General features: G+C 36.7%; 1 protein-coding gene across 2 annotated transcripts; it reads right to left on the bottom strand.

Annotated features, from left to right (window-relative positions):
• Nucleotides 1-1619: 1619 nt before the first annotated feature.
• LOC109004265 (phosphatidylcholine transfer protein-like) lies at nucleotides 1620-18965 on the bottom strand. Of its 2 annotated transcripts, none has more exons than XM_035692181.1 (7): nucleotides 18482-18965; nucleotides 17233-17377; nucleotides 13553-13813; nucleotides 3405-3486; nucleotides 2927-3117; nucleotides 1971-2232; nucleotides 1620-1859 (listed from the first exon to the last, which is right to left on the bottom strand). In XM_035692181.1, exons 1-6 carry the CDS (start codon nucleotides 18700-18702, stop codon nucleotides 1972-1974), a joined length of 1161 nt encoding a protein of 386 aa, XP_035548074.1. In that variant the 5' UTR covers nucleotides 18703-18965; the 3' UTR covers nucleotides 1620-1859; nucleotide 1971. The 2 variants fall into 2 exon arrangements, with proteins under 2 accessions (XP_035548074.1, XP_018838313.1); XM_018982768.2 differs by having other exon boundaries at nucleotides 17233-17428; nucleotides 18482-18934.
• Between the last annotated feature and the right edge of the window lie 1406 nt (nucleotides 18966-20371).

Genomic DNA, 20371 nt, shown 5'->3' with positions numbered 1-20371 from the left:
GCTAACATCAATGATGATAAAATGGAGTGAATTATGTCATAATATCGCAAGGTATTTTATTTTATGTGGAATATAATCTAAATCTTGAAGCGGCTAATTGCATCTTGTAAGACTTCTTAGTGGACTCTCTGTTAGGTACCACAATTGTGAATTGAGAAGGTACTTGGTGGAATGAGTGGAAAGGCAGAATTCATCTACTTACTGTTACAATGGTCGAATCCGACCTCTGACTCCGATTCGCATAGCTTCTGATCCGACTCCGACTTGTCAAAGCGGAGTTGGATTTGAAGTTTTTTATTAGACCTTTTTCTCTTAATCTATTTGAAATTTTAATTTTACAATTTTGATCTCTCACTAATCGGATTTGGCTTTCAGATTTTATTTTTTTAAAAAAATATTTTTTCAAATTTCAATTTTATTAAAACATAACCAAAATTGAAAAAATAAATCATTGTATAATTTAATATTATTATACATTAGTATTATATATTATTATATTTTAATGTTTATACATTAGTATTACATGTTATTATACTTTAGTTATTATACATTAGTATTACATATTATTATATAGGAAAATTCTATACACCATACTATCTTCTCACTTTCATCCCACTAAATAAGATGTAGCATATTTATCACCATTAAATGATCATTTATTGCATACTTCTTTATCATCTAATGATAATGAATGTGCCACATACTACTTAGTATGATCAAAATAGGATGTTAGTGTGGTGTATAGCATTACTCATTTATATATTTATATATTTGTGTTTATACATATAATACATTAGTGTTTATACATTAGTTGATAGTATGGTGTTTGCATATATTAAACTATTATTAGTCAATTTTGTTTATTTATATTATAGTATTAGTATATTATTTTATAATAATTTGCTCATACTAGTATATTATTAAATTTAACTAACTATATAAAATATTATTTTATAAAATATATGTAAAAATACATCTATTTTTATAAAATATGTACAATATCAGAGTCGGTACATCACTACCTCTGACTCCAACTTTTTTGGTGAAAAAAGCTTCGACTCCGACTTATTGGAGTTGGAGTGGAGCCTGTGCAAAGTTCGAGTCAGATGATTTTTGCTCAGCCCTACCTCATTGTCTAAAATCACGTTTTCCATCTTGTTCAATCTCCTGGCATCCCTAATGGGAACATCATTCTGATCGAACAAAAACATATGCATTCTAGCACAAGTGGACAGTTTCCATGAGCATTCCAGTCGCTCAAACTCAAATATAAATTGGACACGACAAAAAGGCATGTAATCTTGACTGGGGAGAACAGGAGAATCGGCTGCAGACGCCCACCATTGAAATGTCGTCCTGACTACCAAGCCTGAATCACTTTGATCAGAACAGTCAACCCTGGTATAACTAAATTCCCAATTCCTCTAAAATACAATGCAATTTACTTGCCTACAATAACTGCATCACATTTCAACTTCCATAAATATATTCCACTTGTTTTTAGCAAGCTCATACCACCAAAATTAATCGTAGCTACTGCAGAATTTTCACCAAAAGAGAGCAAAAGTCCAACTCCATCATCCTTTCCAGAGAGAACACAAAAAGTTGGTAGATCAAAATTGATAAAAATTGAGTTTCTATAATGTTTCATTGACTAGATCAGTTTCTTATTTTGTACACAACATCAAGATTTACAAAATGTTGTAGATGGTATGTAACATGAAAGTACTGAGTTTATTTACAAAACTTGAAAACATAACATAGGAAAAATAACAAAACAAAATCATTTTACAACCCCAACCGCTCCCTTTGTCTTTTACCCTTCTTTATTCCCTCGTCCATGCAGAGGTGAAGGCAGACTAACATTTCACAAATGGCACATAAGTTAGGTGCCAAGCTACAACTAACAAAAATATTATAAATTTTACTAGGTTGTCCAATATCAGTAATGATGCATCAAGGTCATGTACCTCAACTTTCCCTGCTTTGGTCTGATGCGGTCCCACGCTTACTTAGCTTTGCCAAGATGTATGCCATGGCAACTTTAGCACCCAGGCTATTGTGACCACGAGACAGGCAGATTGCACCTCCAACAAAAAGCAAACCATTTGCTAGAAACTTACTTGATGGTCTTCTTATGAACTTCTTCTCTTTAGGTTCATTGGTAATTTGTCTTAGAAAAGCAGTTGCTGAAGAGGTAATACCTTCCATGGTATCTAATGCTGGTGGAACCTATGTTGAGAAAAAAGTTAGCATAAACACCATCACCATGCAGAGAAAAACTACGTGTATAGGTCTTCTTTACCTATGAAAGAAAAGAAGCAGTCCCAAACTTACTGAAACGCTACTTCCCTCCCACAAAGACATATGGATAGATAGTCATATGCCTTAATTTTGATTCAACCAATGCACTGAAAAACCTTAATAGCTCTTGCCTTGGCCAGGAAAGCAAACTGGATGGACCAGATCCAGATCAGATGATGGGTTTGTTTGGGTTTACTATCATAAAAGACTGTACAAAGGCATTAGTTGAAACCTTGAGAAACCGAAACACCAAAATGAACAGCATGCCTAGGCAGCAGTATGTCACAAAATTGTACCACTGACACTGCTGTTGAGAAACCTAGCCTAAACATGCCTAAATTGTAGAAAGGCTATTTCAAAAGCTACTATTTTTCCAACACAATGTAGGGGGTTTGATTATACAAAAGCCCGGATAACATCATAACAATAAAAAAGGGAACTACGACCCTCATTAGTTGTCTTTGAATGCCATAAATCATGATGTGAAAATGATCTTATATCCAATAACATCTCCACCTAAACCAATTCTCTGGTCAAATTCAACATAGGGCTATAACAATTGCCTCAGAACTATTCTAGGCTGAAAGCTTAAATAAAAAAGTACTTGAATTAGAGTACAGACCTTCTGAATTAGAGTGACTGCAGTGACAGCAGAATGAGGATGGCTGACAGCAGAGTATTTGAGCAGTGCCTTATCCATATTACACACATAACTCCATATCCCCTTAGCAAAGGCCAGCTTAGCCATCTTGACATTCAAACCGGCATCTTCTTGGTGAAACATTTTGATCTCACAAGCATTTCTACCAGGTACTGTAGTAAAATAATTCAGAAACACAACTCATTTTCCCTTCAAGAATATAAAATTAAGCTCACCAATGTCATTAGCCAAGGTTGACCACAACCCAAATAAATGTACAAGTGGAGCTTAAGTAGAATAGATAAGCTTCGTGTATATCCACCATAAGTAGATAAAGCAACCCAAACAAACATAGGTTTATAAAAATATAGGCTGTCACAGCCCACATTGGAGTTTAGAAATGAGTTTCTTGTCACAGAGAGAGAGAGAGAGAGAGAGAGAGAATATGTTAGGCACTTGCCTTCTCTGATTCGCCAACCTGATCTGAAAAATCGAACACGTACATACTTCTTCTGTCGTGGTGTGGAAGAATGTTCACATTCCTATCACCAGGATTTGAAATGAATGAAAAGTCTCAGGTAATGGTTAAAAAGGGACAGAGCTTAGAAGGGAAATGAGAGCATCAAAAGTAGAAAGGTTATAAACACTATACACCAAAGATATTGTTCACATCCCTCAGATAATTATCAAGAAAGTTCAAGGGCATCAAATTAGATAATGTTCTGCTCTCTAAGAATCTTCAACACGGTTTATTGTCATTGCTGAAACCATCCACTGAAGACGTGATGGCAGGGAGCTGTATTTCCTTAGTCTACTCACTGAATCTATCTCCCAGAAATATCTAATTGTTACCTGGGGTGCATATCGAACTATCCCAGGAATAATTGTTCTCACAACAACACAAACACAAATAAAGACCAAACAGATTAAAGAAGAAAACAATTGCTGCAAAGAAAAGAAACAGTTTTTTTAAATGAATCCTGAAGAGCTGATCACATCATTAAACAAATGGATATTAAGAAATCATAACATATTCAAACGCTAAGATAGACATTAGGGAGAATTACTATGTGCTCCTTCCCCTAATCAAATCGATCAACCCGTCCACTTCTGAACAATTTTCTTCTAAATTGGAAACTCAAGGAGAAAGAACTGGAAACTGTCCCCCAGGTAGGCCGCAGCCACAGGTAAGCAAAAGCCTTCAAATTTCAACACTACAGAGCACAGGCTATTACCAGACTGGACAGAGACATCATATGGCAATCAGTGACTGGTCCTTTCAATTTTCATAATCATATATCATATTTAGTTTAGTTTGAATTTTCCTTTATGAAATTTCAATAGATTGTTTCAATCCTCCTGCAACTTATTTCCAAAGAACAAGGTGCCCTCCTTAGGGGTAGGAGCATCTTTGATAACATATCTCTAACACAGGAGTTAGTCCATAATCTCAACAAGAAAGTGAGAGAATGCAATCTTCTGTTGAAATTTGATATGACAGGCCTATGACAAACAGGAGTGTTTTTTTTTCTTTTAATAGGTAAAATAAATTTTAGTGAAGGCAAAAATAGGTGTCCCAAGTACACAAGAGGTGTACAATGAGAATATCGAATTACAAGTTAAGGACTAGAAATGGATACAAGAAAGTCCATATATACAAGGTGTTAAAGAAAAATCTTGAGTTCATCTAGAGGCACCACACAAGACATTAGGAATCGTTTTCCACACAACAACAATTTGGGGGTCACCTAGAAGACCCCTCCAACGCGCCAGAAGATCCACCACCTTACTGGGCATTACCCATGCCAATCCGGTTATGTTAAAGATGTCATCCCATAATGTCCTGGCCACCTCAGTGTAATAACAAAATTATAAATGATACATTGTTTCACCTTTTATCTTACACGTATAACCGTAAGCCCACATTTCCTCAAATTATGAATAGTAAGGAATTTCCCAAGGGAAGCAGTCCAGCCAAAGAAGGCTACCTAGGGAGGCACCTTACATCTCCAAATGCATTTCCAAGGAAAAGAGTTGTGGTTCTGAGTCGTTAGAACCTTGTAGAAAGACCAAACTGTGAACCTCCTGCTCCTGGTTTAAAACCAAATTATCCTATCCGCCTCAGCAGTACTCATATTCAAAGCATACAGCAAGCTGAGAAATTCAGAGAAGGCACCTAACTCCCAATCTTCAGCCGGTCCATGAAAACAAACATTCCACTAGTGTGAGCCACTAGAGCTATCCCTCATTTCTGCCACCAAAGCCTCATTATCTCAAGCAATCGAATACAAAGTAGAGAATGCAGTCTTGAGGGCCCCATCCCCACACCAAGTATCATGCCAAAAGTACACTCTTGAACCCTCACAAACCTCAAATCTGCAATATCTAGAAAAGCTTCCCACATTCACTTCTGATATATTTCCACAACACTACCCCATATGCACCCTAACCTCATTAGAACACCATCCCCCTTATCACTCCCATACTTAAGAGTCAATAACCACCCTCCATAAAGTCCTCCTCTAGATGATGTCGCTACAACCACTGAGGGCCTTGTTAAAAATAAATAAAAACTCTTTGGACCCCCAACCAACCACAAGAGAGCAGTGTGCATGTCAAGATAAGTCGAAATATTGTGTGAAAATAGCCAAAGTATCGGCGTTGTGGTTTCTCTCCAATATATAAACTGTACAAAGGATTCTATACATGGAAAGAACGTTGTATATGCTAATTCTATCCCTATACAATCTGTCAAATATTAAGCTAGTGATTCTGAAGAGTAAATCAAGGAAACAAATATGGAAACAAATATGGACAGCAAAGCTGTCCATTGACAGTGCATACCTTATCCCAACTAACAAGATGGAAGTTGCCCTTGTCCCCAATTCCTCCACACAGACAAGCACGAGAAATCTTCTCAATACGATTGATCACACCTATAGTTAACGAAATAAAGATAGGAAATATGTTGGGAGATTCGAGAGTGTGCTTTTGGTTAAAGTAATTCTACCCCCTTTAGACCGGTAGACACTTTTCCGACCAGCCAATCTTATTTCTTGTCTTTATTCCCTATTCCAGCAAGTGTGGCGTCCCGAATTGAGAAACTTCTGTGTGATTTCTTGTGGAGTGGAGTGGGTGATGAATTTAAATTCTATATAGTCAGTTGGGACAAGATATGCTCCCTAATCTCCTCTGGTGGGTTGGGTAATAGAAATATGAGAATTTTTAATTGGGCGTTACTTGGAAAGTGGTTGTGGAGATATAATATGGAACCGGAAGGCCTATGGAAGTCGGTAATTGAGAGTAAATATGGAAGTTGGGGTGTACTAGAGAGGTGAGTGGGGCTCATGGAGTGGGAGTTTGGAAGTACATCCAAAGAGGATGGGGGATTTTTACTCGACATTCAAGATTCTTGTTGGGTGAGGGCTCTAGAATTAAATTTTGGAGTGACATATAGTGTGGAAATAGTGCTCTAAAGGACTTATTCCCTTCTGTTTTCGGGTTGCATGTGTGACAAAGAAGCTTAAGTGGCTGATCTCATGGTGATATCGGGGGAGCAAGTCCAATGGAACATCAATTTCAGTAAGGCGGCCCAAGATTGGGAAGTGGGCACCTTTTGAGGACTTTTTAGCCCATTGTATTCCACAAAACTGAGCAACCAGCGAGCTGATATGTTGTGGTGGATACCCGCAGGCAAAGGTACATTCTTGGTTCGCTCTTTCTACAAGTCTCTCACATACTCGCCGAATAATCAATTTCCATGGAGAAGGATTTGGCAACATAAAGCGCCTCTCAAAGCGGCATTTTTCACGTGGACAACTTCCCTAGGTAAGATCTTGACAACAAATAACTTGAGGAAACATAGGGTGATCATAGTGGATTGGTGCTGCATGTGTAGTGAGACTGTGGATCATCTCTTACTACACTGCGAGACTGCTAGAGTGTTATGGAATAAAGTGTTCAGCAGATTAGAGTTAGCTTGGGTTGTGCCCGCTATAGTGGCTGCACTTTTGGCCAACTGGACAAATTTAAGAGGCATTCAACAAATCAAAGATGTGTGGAAAATAGTCCCTATCTGTATTCTGTGGTGTTTGTGGCAGGAGTGCAATGAGTTCGAAGACAAGGAGCGCTCAATAGAGAAATTAAGAGCTTTTTTTTACTAGAACTCAATGTACATGGGCATAGCTGTAGACTTTAATGGCCTGGATTTTTTTGACTTTCTTGTCTCTATTGCTTCCACATAGATAGGGCGTACCTTTGTATATCTTCTTGTCTACTTGGGCTATGTCTATCATTAATATAATCATTTACTTTTAAAAAAATGTAAAATCAATGTAAAATACATGAGTTAAAGTGCTTCTCAACATTTAACATGCAATATTAATCTATGTAAACATTTTTTTATTATTTCTTTCTTTTTCCTAATTCCTTCTATATTTATCACATTTTCAATTCTATTTATGAAACATGAAAAAGTTAAAATATTATTAAAATATTTTATTTTAATAAAAAGAAATATACTCATGTTAAAAATTTTGCAAAACATAATAAAAGGACAAAAAGTTCACAAAAAATAGGATGAATGAGTTTTTCGCATCTTTGTTTTCATTTAGTTTTTTATTGGGCTATTGATATCGTTTTGGCAACAAAGAGATATTGTGTTCACATTAATATATGAGAAATATTGAAAGATCTGATAATATTACAAATTTAATAGTAGTTAAAAAAATTGAAATGAATAAAGAAAGAATATTTAAATGATATAGAGAAAGAAGAGAGAAGATGATCTATGGTGTATTGTAAAATTCCTTAGTTAAAATAGAAAAAGTGGATTTTAGTTAGTTATTTTAGATGAGAATTAGATAAGCCATTGGGAATGCTCTTACCTCTTTGCTTCTAATTATAACAAGCAGGTCAATAATCACCTACTTGAAGTTGCTGAAAAAGGGTTGGTCTAGATAGGGTGAGGCTGGTTTTTCAATCTTCTGAAATTGCAGCAACTTTCCTTGGGAATTAAGCAAGAACCTCAAGGAAACAATGCTGAGATCTTCCTTGGTATTTGCAGCAGTTATCTAAAGTTAGGGATTGGTCTTCTAAAAGAACATCAATTGGGATTGCTATAAAAGCTTTCTAGACAGACAGCAGCCTTTTATTTTCTAATTTTCAGGCCATACCATCTTCTTTATGGGCCTGAAAAACCGAATAATGGGGCTGTACCAATTTAACTCAGTTTGTTTAGAAAAAGGGTTTCAAGAATCCTAATGGCTACTTATCAAGAAGAAAAAAAAAAAAAAAAAAGAATCCTAATGGCTAGGAGTTCTAGGGAAAATATGTTTCTATTCCATGGATCCATTTAGGGGTCAAAAGAGGGGGCTGATTTCTACTTCCCCAGATCTGGAATAGCTCAAATCCCATCTCAAAAGACTCCTCTAGCAGGTTGTAACCGACTCATTTTGGTACAATAAGGTCAGTGGTCAAAACTTATAAATTCTTTATCCAAGCCTAAACATTTGGGTTTGGGTGTCACATTGCTATCGTCAAATGTTGGGGGGGTGGACTTTTTCTGCTCAAATATCTTATCTAGTATTGTTTCCGGGGGCGACAACTGACAAGGCTGGAAAAATTAAGAAAAGATGGGTTGCATGGGAATAAGGCTTGCAAACCTTTAGATGAAGGAGGGTTAGGCCTTGGGGATTTGCAAGATGTGAAGAATGCATTGCACATGAACCTGGCTTGGAATTTCATTGATGCATAATCTTTATGGCCTATTTTTTCAGAGCCATATCTAATAAAACCTCAGCCTTTTATTTTTTTATTTTAATTTCTGATTCTTGGAAGGGATTCAAGTACGTGGAAATATGTTTTATCTGTTTTAAATAAGGTTATAAAGGGTATCGCTTGGATGATTAAGGAAATACTAATTTTCAGTATGATTATATGGTCGTTTGAAAGGAAGGTCAACTGATATGGCCAAGGAAGTTTGAAATGATATTTTGTTAGTTTCTTATGTGAGAAATGTCCCAGTTTAGAAAGATCAGGAAGTCACTTAGAGTAAATGGGTTTGGCACAGTCATTTGCCAAAGAATGGAGATTTTTCCATGATAGTTTGCCTCTCAATGTTTATCTTCAGAAACTGAATATTTCTTTGGCTTCTAACTGTAATTGCTGTGTACTTCCAGATGTGGAATCAATGGACCATGTATTAAGCTTGAGTGAGCTGGCTGCCCAAGTGTGGAATTTCTTATTTGTTTTTTTATTTTTTTTTATGTTGGGGAACCTCTCCAAGGCAAGGGCCCTTCGGACCCACCCCTGCAGAGTAAACCCCGGTCCCGTGCACCGCACCCTTGGAAGTTTCCCTACACGGAACTGGTTAAATCGCTGACTTTTCACCAGGGGGTGTGGCCCCTAGATGTGTGGAATTTCTCTTCAGCAGTGGTGAGAGTCAGGTGTATACAGAGGTTAACCTGGTGTCAAAGAATAAATTTGTGGTTTCAAAGAGCAAGCATGAGCTCTCAAGTTTGGTTAGCAATTGGTTTTCTTCCATCACTATAAGCAGGTGTCTATGGAGCAGGAGGAGTAATGCTGGCATGGAAGATGTCATTGGAGAAAAAACAAGGCTGATTTGGAGAATTGCTTCATTACTAGTAGAAGCGAAGGTCTGCTGCCTAAGGTTAGGAAGCTGAGATGCTCTGATTTTGTTGCATTCCATCAGTTTGGTCTGCCTATTATACCCACTAAAAAGTCTGAGCCTCTCATTCTAAGATGGCTCAGTCCAAAACTAGGTTGTGAGAAGTTTTGTGTAATTGGAAGCTCCTTGGGGAATTTTTTTTTTTTTTTTTGATAGTTAATAAGAGATTTTATTCCAAGTAAATAGGCATAGCCCAAGTACACAAGATGTATACAAGTGAGTACACCTAAATACAAGCTAAAGTAAAACAGTACTAAACCTAAACAAATATTCCCATCCCTTACAAGACTCTTCACCCAAAAACTTAAAGTGTTAAAGAAAAAATCTCTAAACTCCCCCATAGAACATTCACAATCTTCAAAACACCTCCCATTTCTTTCTAGCCATAAGCACCAAAACAAACATAAGGGAATTATCCTCCACACTGCTGCACTGCCTCTACATCCCACTGAACCTACCCAGCAAGCCAAAAAATCCACCACGCATAGGCATCACCCAAGCAATGTCTACCCTTGCTAAAATCTCATTCCACAATATTGTCGCCACCTCACAGTGAAGAAAAAGATGGTTAACAGATTCACCATCCTTCTTACACATAAAACACCAATCAACCACAAATAAACCTCTTCCTCAAAGTATCCGCCGTTAATATTTTCCCAAGAGACACCAACCAACAGAAAAAAGCAACCTTGCTAGGCACCTTTGCCCTCCAAATACATTTCCAGGGATAGTCTTTAACTCCCTGACTAATTAATGCGTTATAAAAAGATTTTACAGTAAATCTGGAGTTATTTGTTTGCAACCACAGCAAACTGTCCTCTCTATTCTGATCAATTTTCATATCATATAATCTTCCCAAAAAATCAGACACCTCACCCACTTCCCAGTCCTGCACATCTCTGTTGAAATCCTCATTCCACTGAAGTATGTTATTAGAAATCTTATAAGACTCAGCCACTGCAGCCCCTTTATCTCTAGCAATCCTAAATAAATTAGGATAAATGTACTTAAGAGCTGAATCCCCACGAGTAATGCTAGATACAAGCCCCAAATAGACAAGCCTCCTACAAGCCTTTTATAAAACAATAGGTCCCACTAATACAGAATAGTTTTTTTTACACTTTTTTAAGGTGGGGTCCACTTTTTTACAAGGGCTTGTATGGGGCTTGTCTATTTAGGACTTGTACAAATCATTTCTCTTTGAGAAAATCCCCCCATGCTAACCAGATGGACTTCCACAAGCCCACCCCATACACCCCTTTAACTTCATTTGTGCACCAGCTCCCTCACATCCTCCCATATTTAATATACACAATTTGTCTCCATAATGCATTACTCTCAAAATGCCTCCAAAGCCATTTCCTAAGTAGAGCTTTATTGAAAGCTTTAAATTTCTCACACCCAAACCTCCACATGAAACCAGTTGACAAACCTTGTTCCAACTCACCAAATTAAATTTTCTTTCCTCCCCATTACCATCCCACAAGAAATTCCGAAAAATCCTCTCTATTTTTTTTTTTTTTTTTTTTGCAACCCCCGCTGGTAAAGGAAAAAGAGAAAGGAAATACGTGGGGAGATTAGACAAAGTACTCTTAATCAATGTAACTCTTCCCCCTTTTGGGGAATCTAGGATCTTGTGGTGGTGGCGGCATGATTAGAGATGTGTACAGATGTTTTTTGGCTATCTTTTCAGCACATTATGGCTGGAATTCTAATAACAAGGCAGAGTTGAATGCTATCTTGAGTGGTTTGAAGCTTTGTGTGGTTTGAAGCTTTGTAACAGTTTAAACCATTCATCTGTTGAAGTTGAGACTGATTCTCAGGTGGTTGCTGACTGGCTGGTCCGGCCTTGGGTTTGCTCCCCATTGGTCACCAGTTCAAGTCCCCTTAGGGCCACTGGAGGTTTACCTAGTTGTTAACTTCATGGCCCTATGGGATTAGTCGAGGTGCGCGCAAGCTGGCCCGAACACCCACGGTTATAAAAAACAAAAACAAAAGCTTTTTTTTCAATGTGTATTTTAGAATTTATTTTTTGGTAATTTTGTTTATAGGGATATAGTACACATTTTAAAACAGTTCCAAATGAAAAGTAGATAGAATTTATATGGAAATGGAAAGAAGAATAATTTAATAATGGGGAGAAACACAGGGATCCCTGAGATAAAAACCAAGGGAATAAATTCAGAAATGATCTAAACCACAAGAACTAATATAATGATTCTTTCTATACTTTACGTCACCATCGATGAAGATATATTCACCACGACCAACCTCTTCTTACTTGTTATACTGTGAAATCATCTTTGTCAAGATTGGGAGATGGACGACCTTTCGGCCTTTTTTGATTTTGTGTATGCCACTAGTGTGTTGGGGGAAGGAGAAGACAAGATATGTTGGCGTCCATCTAAGAAGGGAGTGTTCACAGCTCGCTCTTTCTACCACTCCTTAAACTTGCACAACTCAGTCTCATTCCCATGGAAAAGCATTTGGAAGACAAAGGCACCTCTAAAGGCAGCTTTTTTTGTATGGACAGCATCTTTGGGGAAGATTCTTACCATAGATAACCTAAGGAAACGTGGCATTATCGCTATAAATTGGTGTTACATGTGTAAGAAGAGTGGTGAGTCCGTTGACCATCTATTACTACATTGTGAGGTTGCCATGACTTTATGGACAGATGTCTTAGCACGGGTGGGATTAGCGTGGGTGATGCCGGAAAGGGTGTGTGATTTTTTAGCCTCTTGGAGAGGTATTAGGGGAAACACTCAAATTGCATCCATATGGAAGATGTTACCTATTTGTCTATGGTGGTGCATTTGGAGGGAGCGGAATGCAAGATGCTTTGAAGATCAAGAAAGATCAATGGAGGAGCTTAGAATTTTGTTTTTCAATACTTTACTCCATTGGTCGATTGTAATTGATTTTCATGGCAGGTCTTTTCATGAGTTTCTTGTATCTCTAAGCTAGACATTGTGATCGTGTTCATGTATATGTCCCGTGTACTTGGACACTCTTTGTCTCCCTTTTGATCAATAAAAATTTGTTTACCGATCAAAAAAAATCTTTGTCAAGCAATGCATCCATGTGCACACTACATGTACATAAAATAAATAGGGGGTTTAACAGAACTTAAATTAATTTTATAAATTTCAGGAATTAAGATTTGAAATATTTTTGCAGAGAAATAGACAGAGGTTGCTAAACTCAAAATATAAAACAATATTTTGTAGCCTAAATACTAGCATAGAACAGAGAGTGAATCTTTTAGTTTATTTTTTGGATATGTAATAGTACAGATAGCAACTCTGATTGGATAATTTCTCCTGTGAGTACTGAAATAATTGTTTTAAGTCAAATACAATTGAATATTTTAAAGTGCATGCAATTACATTGCCGGTACCAACCAAGCAACAAGATTATACTCAGGTTCATATGAACTAATACTTAATTGAAGATACGTTGGTCTGTGCATATATACAGATATAAATATGCCAGCAGATATGCAAGCAAGCATCCAAATAAACCAAAAGGTAAAGCTAAAAAAGAAAAGAACAAGAATCTCAATAGTTAGTGTAATGTCCTTTTCGCTTCTATTTTTGTCAGTAAGTTAGGTTAGCATCTTTCATACAAAATATGGCTCTCTTTTGATGTTACAAATCTCAACTTTCTCAAACCAAGAAGGTTAATAATGTAGTTCCTGTTTATATTTTATTTTTATTATCGTTATTTTTAACAGGTTTTGCCAGTCACACTATACATAACAGTAGAAGAGTTTGATACAGATGCAACCACAACTAAATGCATGATTTAAGAATTAATGATATCCAAGGACAACGATGTTCAAAATGAAAATTGCAGGATCAACATTAAAAAAGTCGAGTAATTGAATACACAGTGAGACCAATGTTTGGTTAAATTACCTTAATAAAACAGTAGAAAGTTCTATCTTTCCCCTCCCATAATCTCCAAGCTAATATGTATTCCCTAGGTGTTAAGAGTGGAAACTTTTTTATAGTGCGACCGATTTCAACCCCATTAGTTTGATCCACCTGCAGCTGCTCATGCTCAACCAGGGTCTTGTCCCACTTCTTTCTGTAATCATTGTCCATGTAGAAGTCTCTTAACATCTCAGGAGAACAGTTCTCAAATACTGTCTCACTCAAGTACTTCAGGGGACCATCCTGCAAACAAGAAGAAACAAAGGCAAACTCAAGCTCATCACCGATATACAAGTGCTATGTGAGCACAGATTCCAAAAGAGCTGCTAGCCAAATCAGGTGTAATATACTAAAAAATATATAAAAACACAGAGGGAAATTTCAGGAAAAAAAATCATGAGTGGCTGGTAAACAAAATAAACTATAACCATAAAAATATTGAGAAGGATGAAAGAAAAGCCTATTCGTTCATTCAAATAAGTTACAATATTTCCTCAAATTTTTTTTTTTTATAAGTAAATGATATTATTAATAAGGATAGACATAGTCCAAGTACACAAGATGATATACAAGAGATAAGACCTATCTAGATCGAGGCAGATGAAACAAGAAAATCATGAAAATTCAGGCCATTAAAATCTAAAGCTATGGCCCATAGAAATAAAGTACGGAAAAAAAATGCTCGAAGTTCCTCGGGTGACTGCTCCTTGTTTTCGAAAGTCCGATCATTACGTTTTTGCCAAATGCACCACATGATGCAGATCGGGATAATCTTCCACACCTCCTTAATTTGTGGAGTACCTCTCAGGAGAGTCCAGCTAGCCAGTAGCTCAACCACTGTTGCAAGCATTACAAACGAAAACTCCACCCGACTAAACACTTCAGTCCACAAGGCTCTAGCTGTCTCACAATGTAACAAGAGATGTTCTATTGTCTCGCTAGATTGCTTACACATACAACACCAGTCTAGGATGACGACCTTGCGCTTCCTCAGGTTATCAGTTGTCAAAATCTTTTCCAGGGCCGTTGTCCAAGTAAAGAAGGCCGCTTTAGGAGGCGCCTTTTTTTTTTTTTTTGATAAGTTATTTCCTCAACTTTTTATGCCTAGGTGGTATATAAATGAATAGATAATTTCTAGGACATGAGTAGCTCCTGATGGGTACTCGAATGTTGTGCACAAAATTCCATGGCAACGAGCACTCGCAAACAGAGCTGTGCACCTTTACTATGCATCACCACAATGATAACCAAAATCTAAGTATCATCTATATAAAATAAATAAATAAACCAACTAATACAATGACATGCTGGGCTGATTTAAAATTGCATATTTCCTTCTCATCAGGAAGGGCCGCTGGATTACCCCATATATTTTGGATGTTTCTTGGGAGTAGTTGAAAGTCTCATGGTTGTTATAAGTACATAAGCACGTAAAACAAACATGTGATATGCTAATGAGTGTTTGAATAGTAGGCTTAGATCTGGAGAGCCTAATAAAGTGGGCATTGAGAAGGCATATGACCATGTCAATGGAAGCTCTCTTTGCAAACAATCATTTGGGGCCACACCCCCTGGTGAAAAGCCAGCGATTTAACCAGTTTCGTGTAGGGAAACTTCCAAGGGTGCAGTGCATGGAACCGGGATTTACTTTGCAGAAGTGGGTCCGAAGAGCCCTGCATTGGAAAGGGTTCCCCGACATATAAAAAAATAAAAAATAAATAAGAAAAAAGGAAGTTCCCTTTGCATTTGCTGAGAAGAGGTGGTTTTTGGAGAAAATGGTAATCTTGGATAGTTCATTGTATCTCTATAGTGCACTTCTCAGTTTTAGTAAATGTAACTCCATCTGATCTCTTCAGCAGTTCTCATGGCTTGCGGTGCGGTATGGAGATCCTTGGTCTCCTCTGCTTTTTGCCATAGTCATGGAGGCACTCGAGTGGTTCTGTGGGGCATAGAAATGCTTGTGCTCTTAATTTACCGCATCTTTTGTGTGCAAACACTTTGATGCTTAGGTTCTATTGGTGCTTTAAACCAGTTTTTCAGGTTGAAGGTACTTGGGCAAAATCGGAATTCATTCAGTGGGTCATATTGACAATGTCAATAATTTGGCGGTATTCTAGAATGCCAGATGTCCTCTTTACCTATGAAGTATCTTGTCCAAAGGTAGTAGGATCACTCAGAGCACTCTTTCTAATCTGCCTATGTATTTTAGGTCTCTTTTTCCACTTCCACTAGTGTAGCTAATTGCCTATAGAAGTTATACATTGACTTCTTTTGGGGTAGTTTTTGTGAAGGCTGGTAAGCTGGGCCAAGATATGTTGAGGGTGGGTTGGGAGTTGGGAATCTACTCTTGTTTAATTGTGCACTATTGGGGAGGTGGCTTTAGCGTTACTAGAGTAAGACAGAGGCCTCATGCAGAGAAGTTGTAGATTCTAAATGCGGATGCTTGTGGGGTGGGTGTTCTCATGAGGTCAGGGGCCTCATGGGGTGGGATTATGGAAGAGCATAAGGAAAGAAAGGCTAGAGGACATTTTCTAATCATCTCATACACTAGGAAATAGACAAATCTAGGATTAAATTCTGGCATTGTGCAAGATCAGTGGTGAGACTCTTATCATCTTTTACTGTGGCATTCTGCAATGTGGAGGGACTTCTTTAGACAGGATTTGGCCTAGGTCACATCAAAAAATAAAATAAAATTGTGGACCTATTTTATTCCTAGAGAGGGTTAGGCAGCAACCCACAAATTGTAGCAGCATGAAAGATGATTCCTACTTGGCTCATTTTGTGTTTTTGGAAGGAAATGAATGATATAATCTTTGAGGACAGCAAACAGATGCTAGAGGAGCTCAAAACTTTCTTTCTCGATAATTTTTCCTTTGGACAATGTCGATAGATTTTTTTTTTTTATCAGTAAAAGATAGATATTATATATATGAATGAAATAAGCATAGCCCTTGTACACTGGAAGTATACAAAAGAACTCGATAGATTTTAATGGGCTTAATTCCATGACTTTCTTGCATCTTTTTTTTCCTAGACATCTCTCTCTCTTGTATACATCAAGTAACTTGGTTGCACCTTTAGCACCTTCTAATGAATATTTCTTACAAAAAACAATATGCAATATCGACCCAAAAGCCCTCCAACCAACCTAAAAGATAATATGCTTGGAAAATCCATTTTTTAAACCAAAAAATGTTTTCTCCCATAAATTACCACCCCCTTCTCACTTACACCCATAAACTTTGATTCGATATAACTCATACCCTAATTTGAAGTTTTAGAGTCACTTATCATCTATGTCAAAAACTATGATTAACTTTAATACAAAAACTTATAGAAAGATTAAATTACCCATCAGGCATGGTTGAATTTTTTAATTTTGATGGTGAGGATATTTTTGTCTTTGATACATTTTTGCCCAAATTAAAAGTGGTTTCCAGATAGAGGAGGCAAACTGATACCAAAACTTCAGAATGAGGTTCAAGTTGTGCTAAATCAAAGTTTAGAGAGTTTAGAGGTGCAAATGAGAATATGGTGGTAGTTCATGAGGGAAAAATGTAATTAGCCTAGAAAGCATAAATTTTCAAGACCCAAACGAGAGAGAATGAAACTTTAAATCAATTCAATATCTTTCTGTTATGTAAAAACTTAATTATAACCTTAGGCTCGCAACATTTAGCATTGTAGAATAGGACAGTATTTCTTTTGTCTATGACATGTTCCCACTTCTCATTATCGTGGTGCTTCTCATCCAAATTTTCAATTAGGAACTTTAAATCAGCATCTGACACAATCTCTGACATTCTGCAGGAGTAGACAGACTTCCATGTCAGAATACAATCACATCTAAATAACCTGCAGAATATCAATTAAGAACAAAGTAACTACAACAACATTGCAGTTCCACAACTTGGTATCAATGAGCAGAGAGCAAAACAAAATCTGGTACTAAATGAGACACAGAATTAATCTTTAAGATACATTTAAAAGTGATGATAATGATCAGCCATCTTACTCGGTAAGTACTATAAAGATATGCAAAAATATGTAACTATTGTTATGTAAGATCCGTATCATATTTAACTAACTGAGAGGTTAACATTAATTATCTCGAAAAGTAACAGTCTCAGTTTATGTAAAGTAGAATCCAAGAGAACTTTTTTGAAAGTTATCTAAGAAGAGAGCTAAATTACCTTGACTCACACAAGTTTAACCAAAATTGCTAAGATTATTTTTTATGAACAATGTTCTGACATGCGCCAACAACATGAAGAGGAGAGAGCCCAGTTTTGTGAAGCCCAGATGATACAAAAACTCATTGAAAAAAATCACAAAATTGCATATGATAAAAGGATAGAAAACCTAATTTCCAAAATACCTAATGCATTTCCTTTTCAATTACAAATATTATTGAACTTCTAAAAGCCCAATTGAGTCTCCAAATATTCATATTGAGATTCGAAACACCAAGTAACCTACAGAGATTCTTCTAAACCTAGCAAAACTCATTCGAAGGATTAGCATCCAGTAGTAGTCACAAACCCAGAATCATAAGTTACTCATCAAAGAAACAAGCCTAGAATCACAAGTGACCCGCTCTAATTCAAACCAAAAACGAATCTAGTTTCTAAAAACCCAGCAACTAAAAATTTCTGAAATATTTAATAAATAAGCCCCGCGTTGAAGAGAAAATAAGGACGACCCGGTTGTACCCACGTGAAATCAGAAAACCTAAATTCATTAAGAATAGAAATGGCCCACCACACTCCAACACACAAAATAACTTTGTTAGTCTCGTCAACAAATTTCAAACAATCAATGAAGAAGCACAAAATTCAATGAAAAAAGTTGCACCCGTTTGAAATTGGAGAAAACCCAGAAAAAATTAAAATAAAAAAGGGAGCATACTTTAATTGCGGATGAATCCTAGCGCCAGAATCAGACGGGGTCAGATTGGAACTCGAGAATATAAAGGGGAACCTCTTGTAACAGTGCCAAACCAATATCACAATCAAAGCAAAAACAGTGGCCCACCCACCATGCCCGTTTTCCAGCCAAAGTTCGTTCAATGACCCTCCGAACGACATACTGTGGAAGTAATAATTGCGAGAGTCCCAGACTTTGAACATGTTTATCTTCCGGTTTCTCTGCTTCTCACAAATTATTCGAAACCATGAAAGTACTGCGAAATGAGCACCGTTTTTCTCTATTCTCTGCTCGGCCGCAATCTACTTCTTCGTCTCTGCGGAAAATCTGAAGTGCGTTGATGAGAAGTCATCGATGCCCAATGCCTGGATGGGAAGGATCAGGTAAGGTAGGCTTTACCGTTATCGAGGATATTTAGCCATTTAGCACATTAGAGCACCAGTTATGGGCTCGACAAAGCTAAATTACAGCCAAAGAATAGCTAAAGTGCAAGATAATGTGTTACAATTGGCTCAACAAATCAACAGTGATTTTAACTTCAAGTTAAATCACTAGCCAAATTTGTTGAGCCAAAGGAGCTAGCCAAATAATTTTTTTAGACTAAAATATTCATTTGAGTTGAAGTGAATAATATTATTGAGGAAATATTATGTTTTATAGTGGAATAATATAACCGTTGAAGAAATATAACCATTGGAGAAATATATCCATTAGAGAAATATAAGTTAAAAAAATATATCCGTTGAAGAAATATAACTATTGGAATAATATGAACGTTAGAAAATTAATTAGTAGTTTTTTAACAACGAATAAATATTTAAATTACAATTATAACTAAAATAAATGAAAAGTTCAAAATCAATATTTTATTAGAACAGTGAAAGATTTGTTGAGCCTGTTATTTGATGATGATGAAAAGTGACTAATTAAATTTGTAAAAGTGAATTTCTTAGTCAAATTTTGGCTAAAGTTTGTTGAGGCCATAACTAATACTCTTAGAATGGCTGCCAAAAGTTTTTCAACAAAACAAATTTTTTTGCCACAAAATATTTCACAAAATGACATATGCACCCTGTTGCTCGTGAAAGACTAGGCGAGACTCTATGGTGGCAAGGATGCTGGCCAATCGGACAACACTCCAGATGAAGATTTTGTGTGTAATGATCTAGAGTAATGTACACATGTAGGATAGTTAACTTATGAAATCATAGTGGAATTGAAATAGAACACATTATGGTGATAATGTTGACAATCGAGTACCAAATACTATACTTGTGACAAAATGTCTTATCTCCCTTCATTAACTACAAAACAGTACCATCTAAAATATCTAAGATTAGTCGCCATAAGGTGGCAGGCTGATTACAATAAGCACCGACATAATGTTATACATCTTACAGAAGGCACAAGGTAGTTACGGCAGATACTAGTGCTAAGATGGGTCCTAATCTTTGTATCAAGACTCGAGTGGGATTGACTCTTCCTCCTCCGGTGTCATGCCAGGGTCTGTACCTGCGTCAGAATTTATGGTCTCAATAACAAAATCATAGGTAAATTAGGCGGCTATGACAAGGCTGCTAATGAGTGATAATACTATAAAAAAAATGCTATGAAGACTTTTCATGTAAATACTAGATGGGCACGTATATTTGTAAAGAGGAATCACTATCACTCTTATAGCTACATGCATCCTCCAAACCTGGTGAGTAATCACCATCTTAGTTAAAACATATATATATATATATATATATATATATGTAGGCATGGCGCGACCTCTCGGAATGTTTCCCTCTCTTTATGCAAAATAGATAAAAACACATTACTAATATTATGACGATTAGTAACTCATTCCTAATATAGTAGTAAACCTAT

The sequence above is a fragment of the Juglans regia genome, chromosome 7 (genome assembly GCF_001411555.2).
Source record: "Juglans regia cultivar Chandler chromosome 7, Walnut 2.0, whole genome shotgun sequence".
Classification (NCBI taxonomy): domain Eukaryota; kingdom Viridiplantae; phylum Streptophyta; class Magnoliopsida; order Fagales; family Juglandaceae; genus Juglans; species Juglans regia.
Note: the sequence above shows the minus strand (reverse complement) of the source record. Positions and strands in the feature narration are given on the sequence as shown.

Bases quoted from the DNA above. Each gene is read 5' to 3' on its own strand.
- LOC109004265 (XM_018982768.2), bottom strand. From the start codon at position 18,702: ATGTTCAAAGTCTGGGACTCTCGCAATTATTACTTCCACAGTATGTCG. The intron at 17,429-18,481 runs GTATGCTCCCTT...GATATTCTGCAG, and splicing joins AGGATTCATCCGCAATTAAA to GTTATTTAGATGTGATTGTA. The intron at 2,233-2,926 runs GTCTGTACTCTA...TTCTCAACATAG, and splicing joins CAGTCACTCTAATTCAGAAG to GTTCCACCAGCATTAGATAC.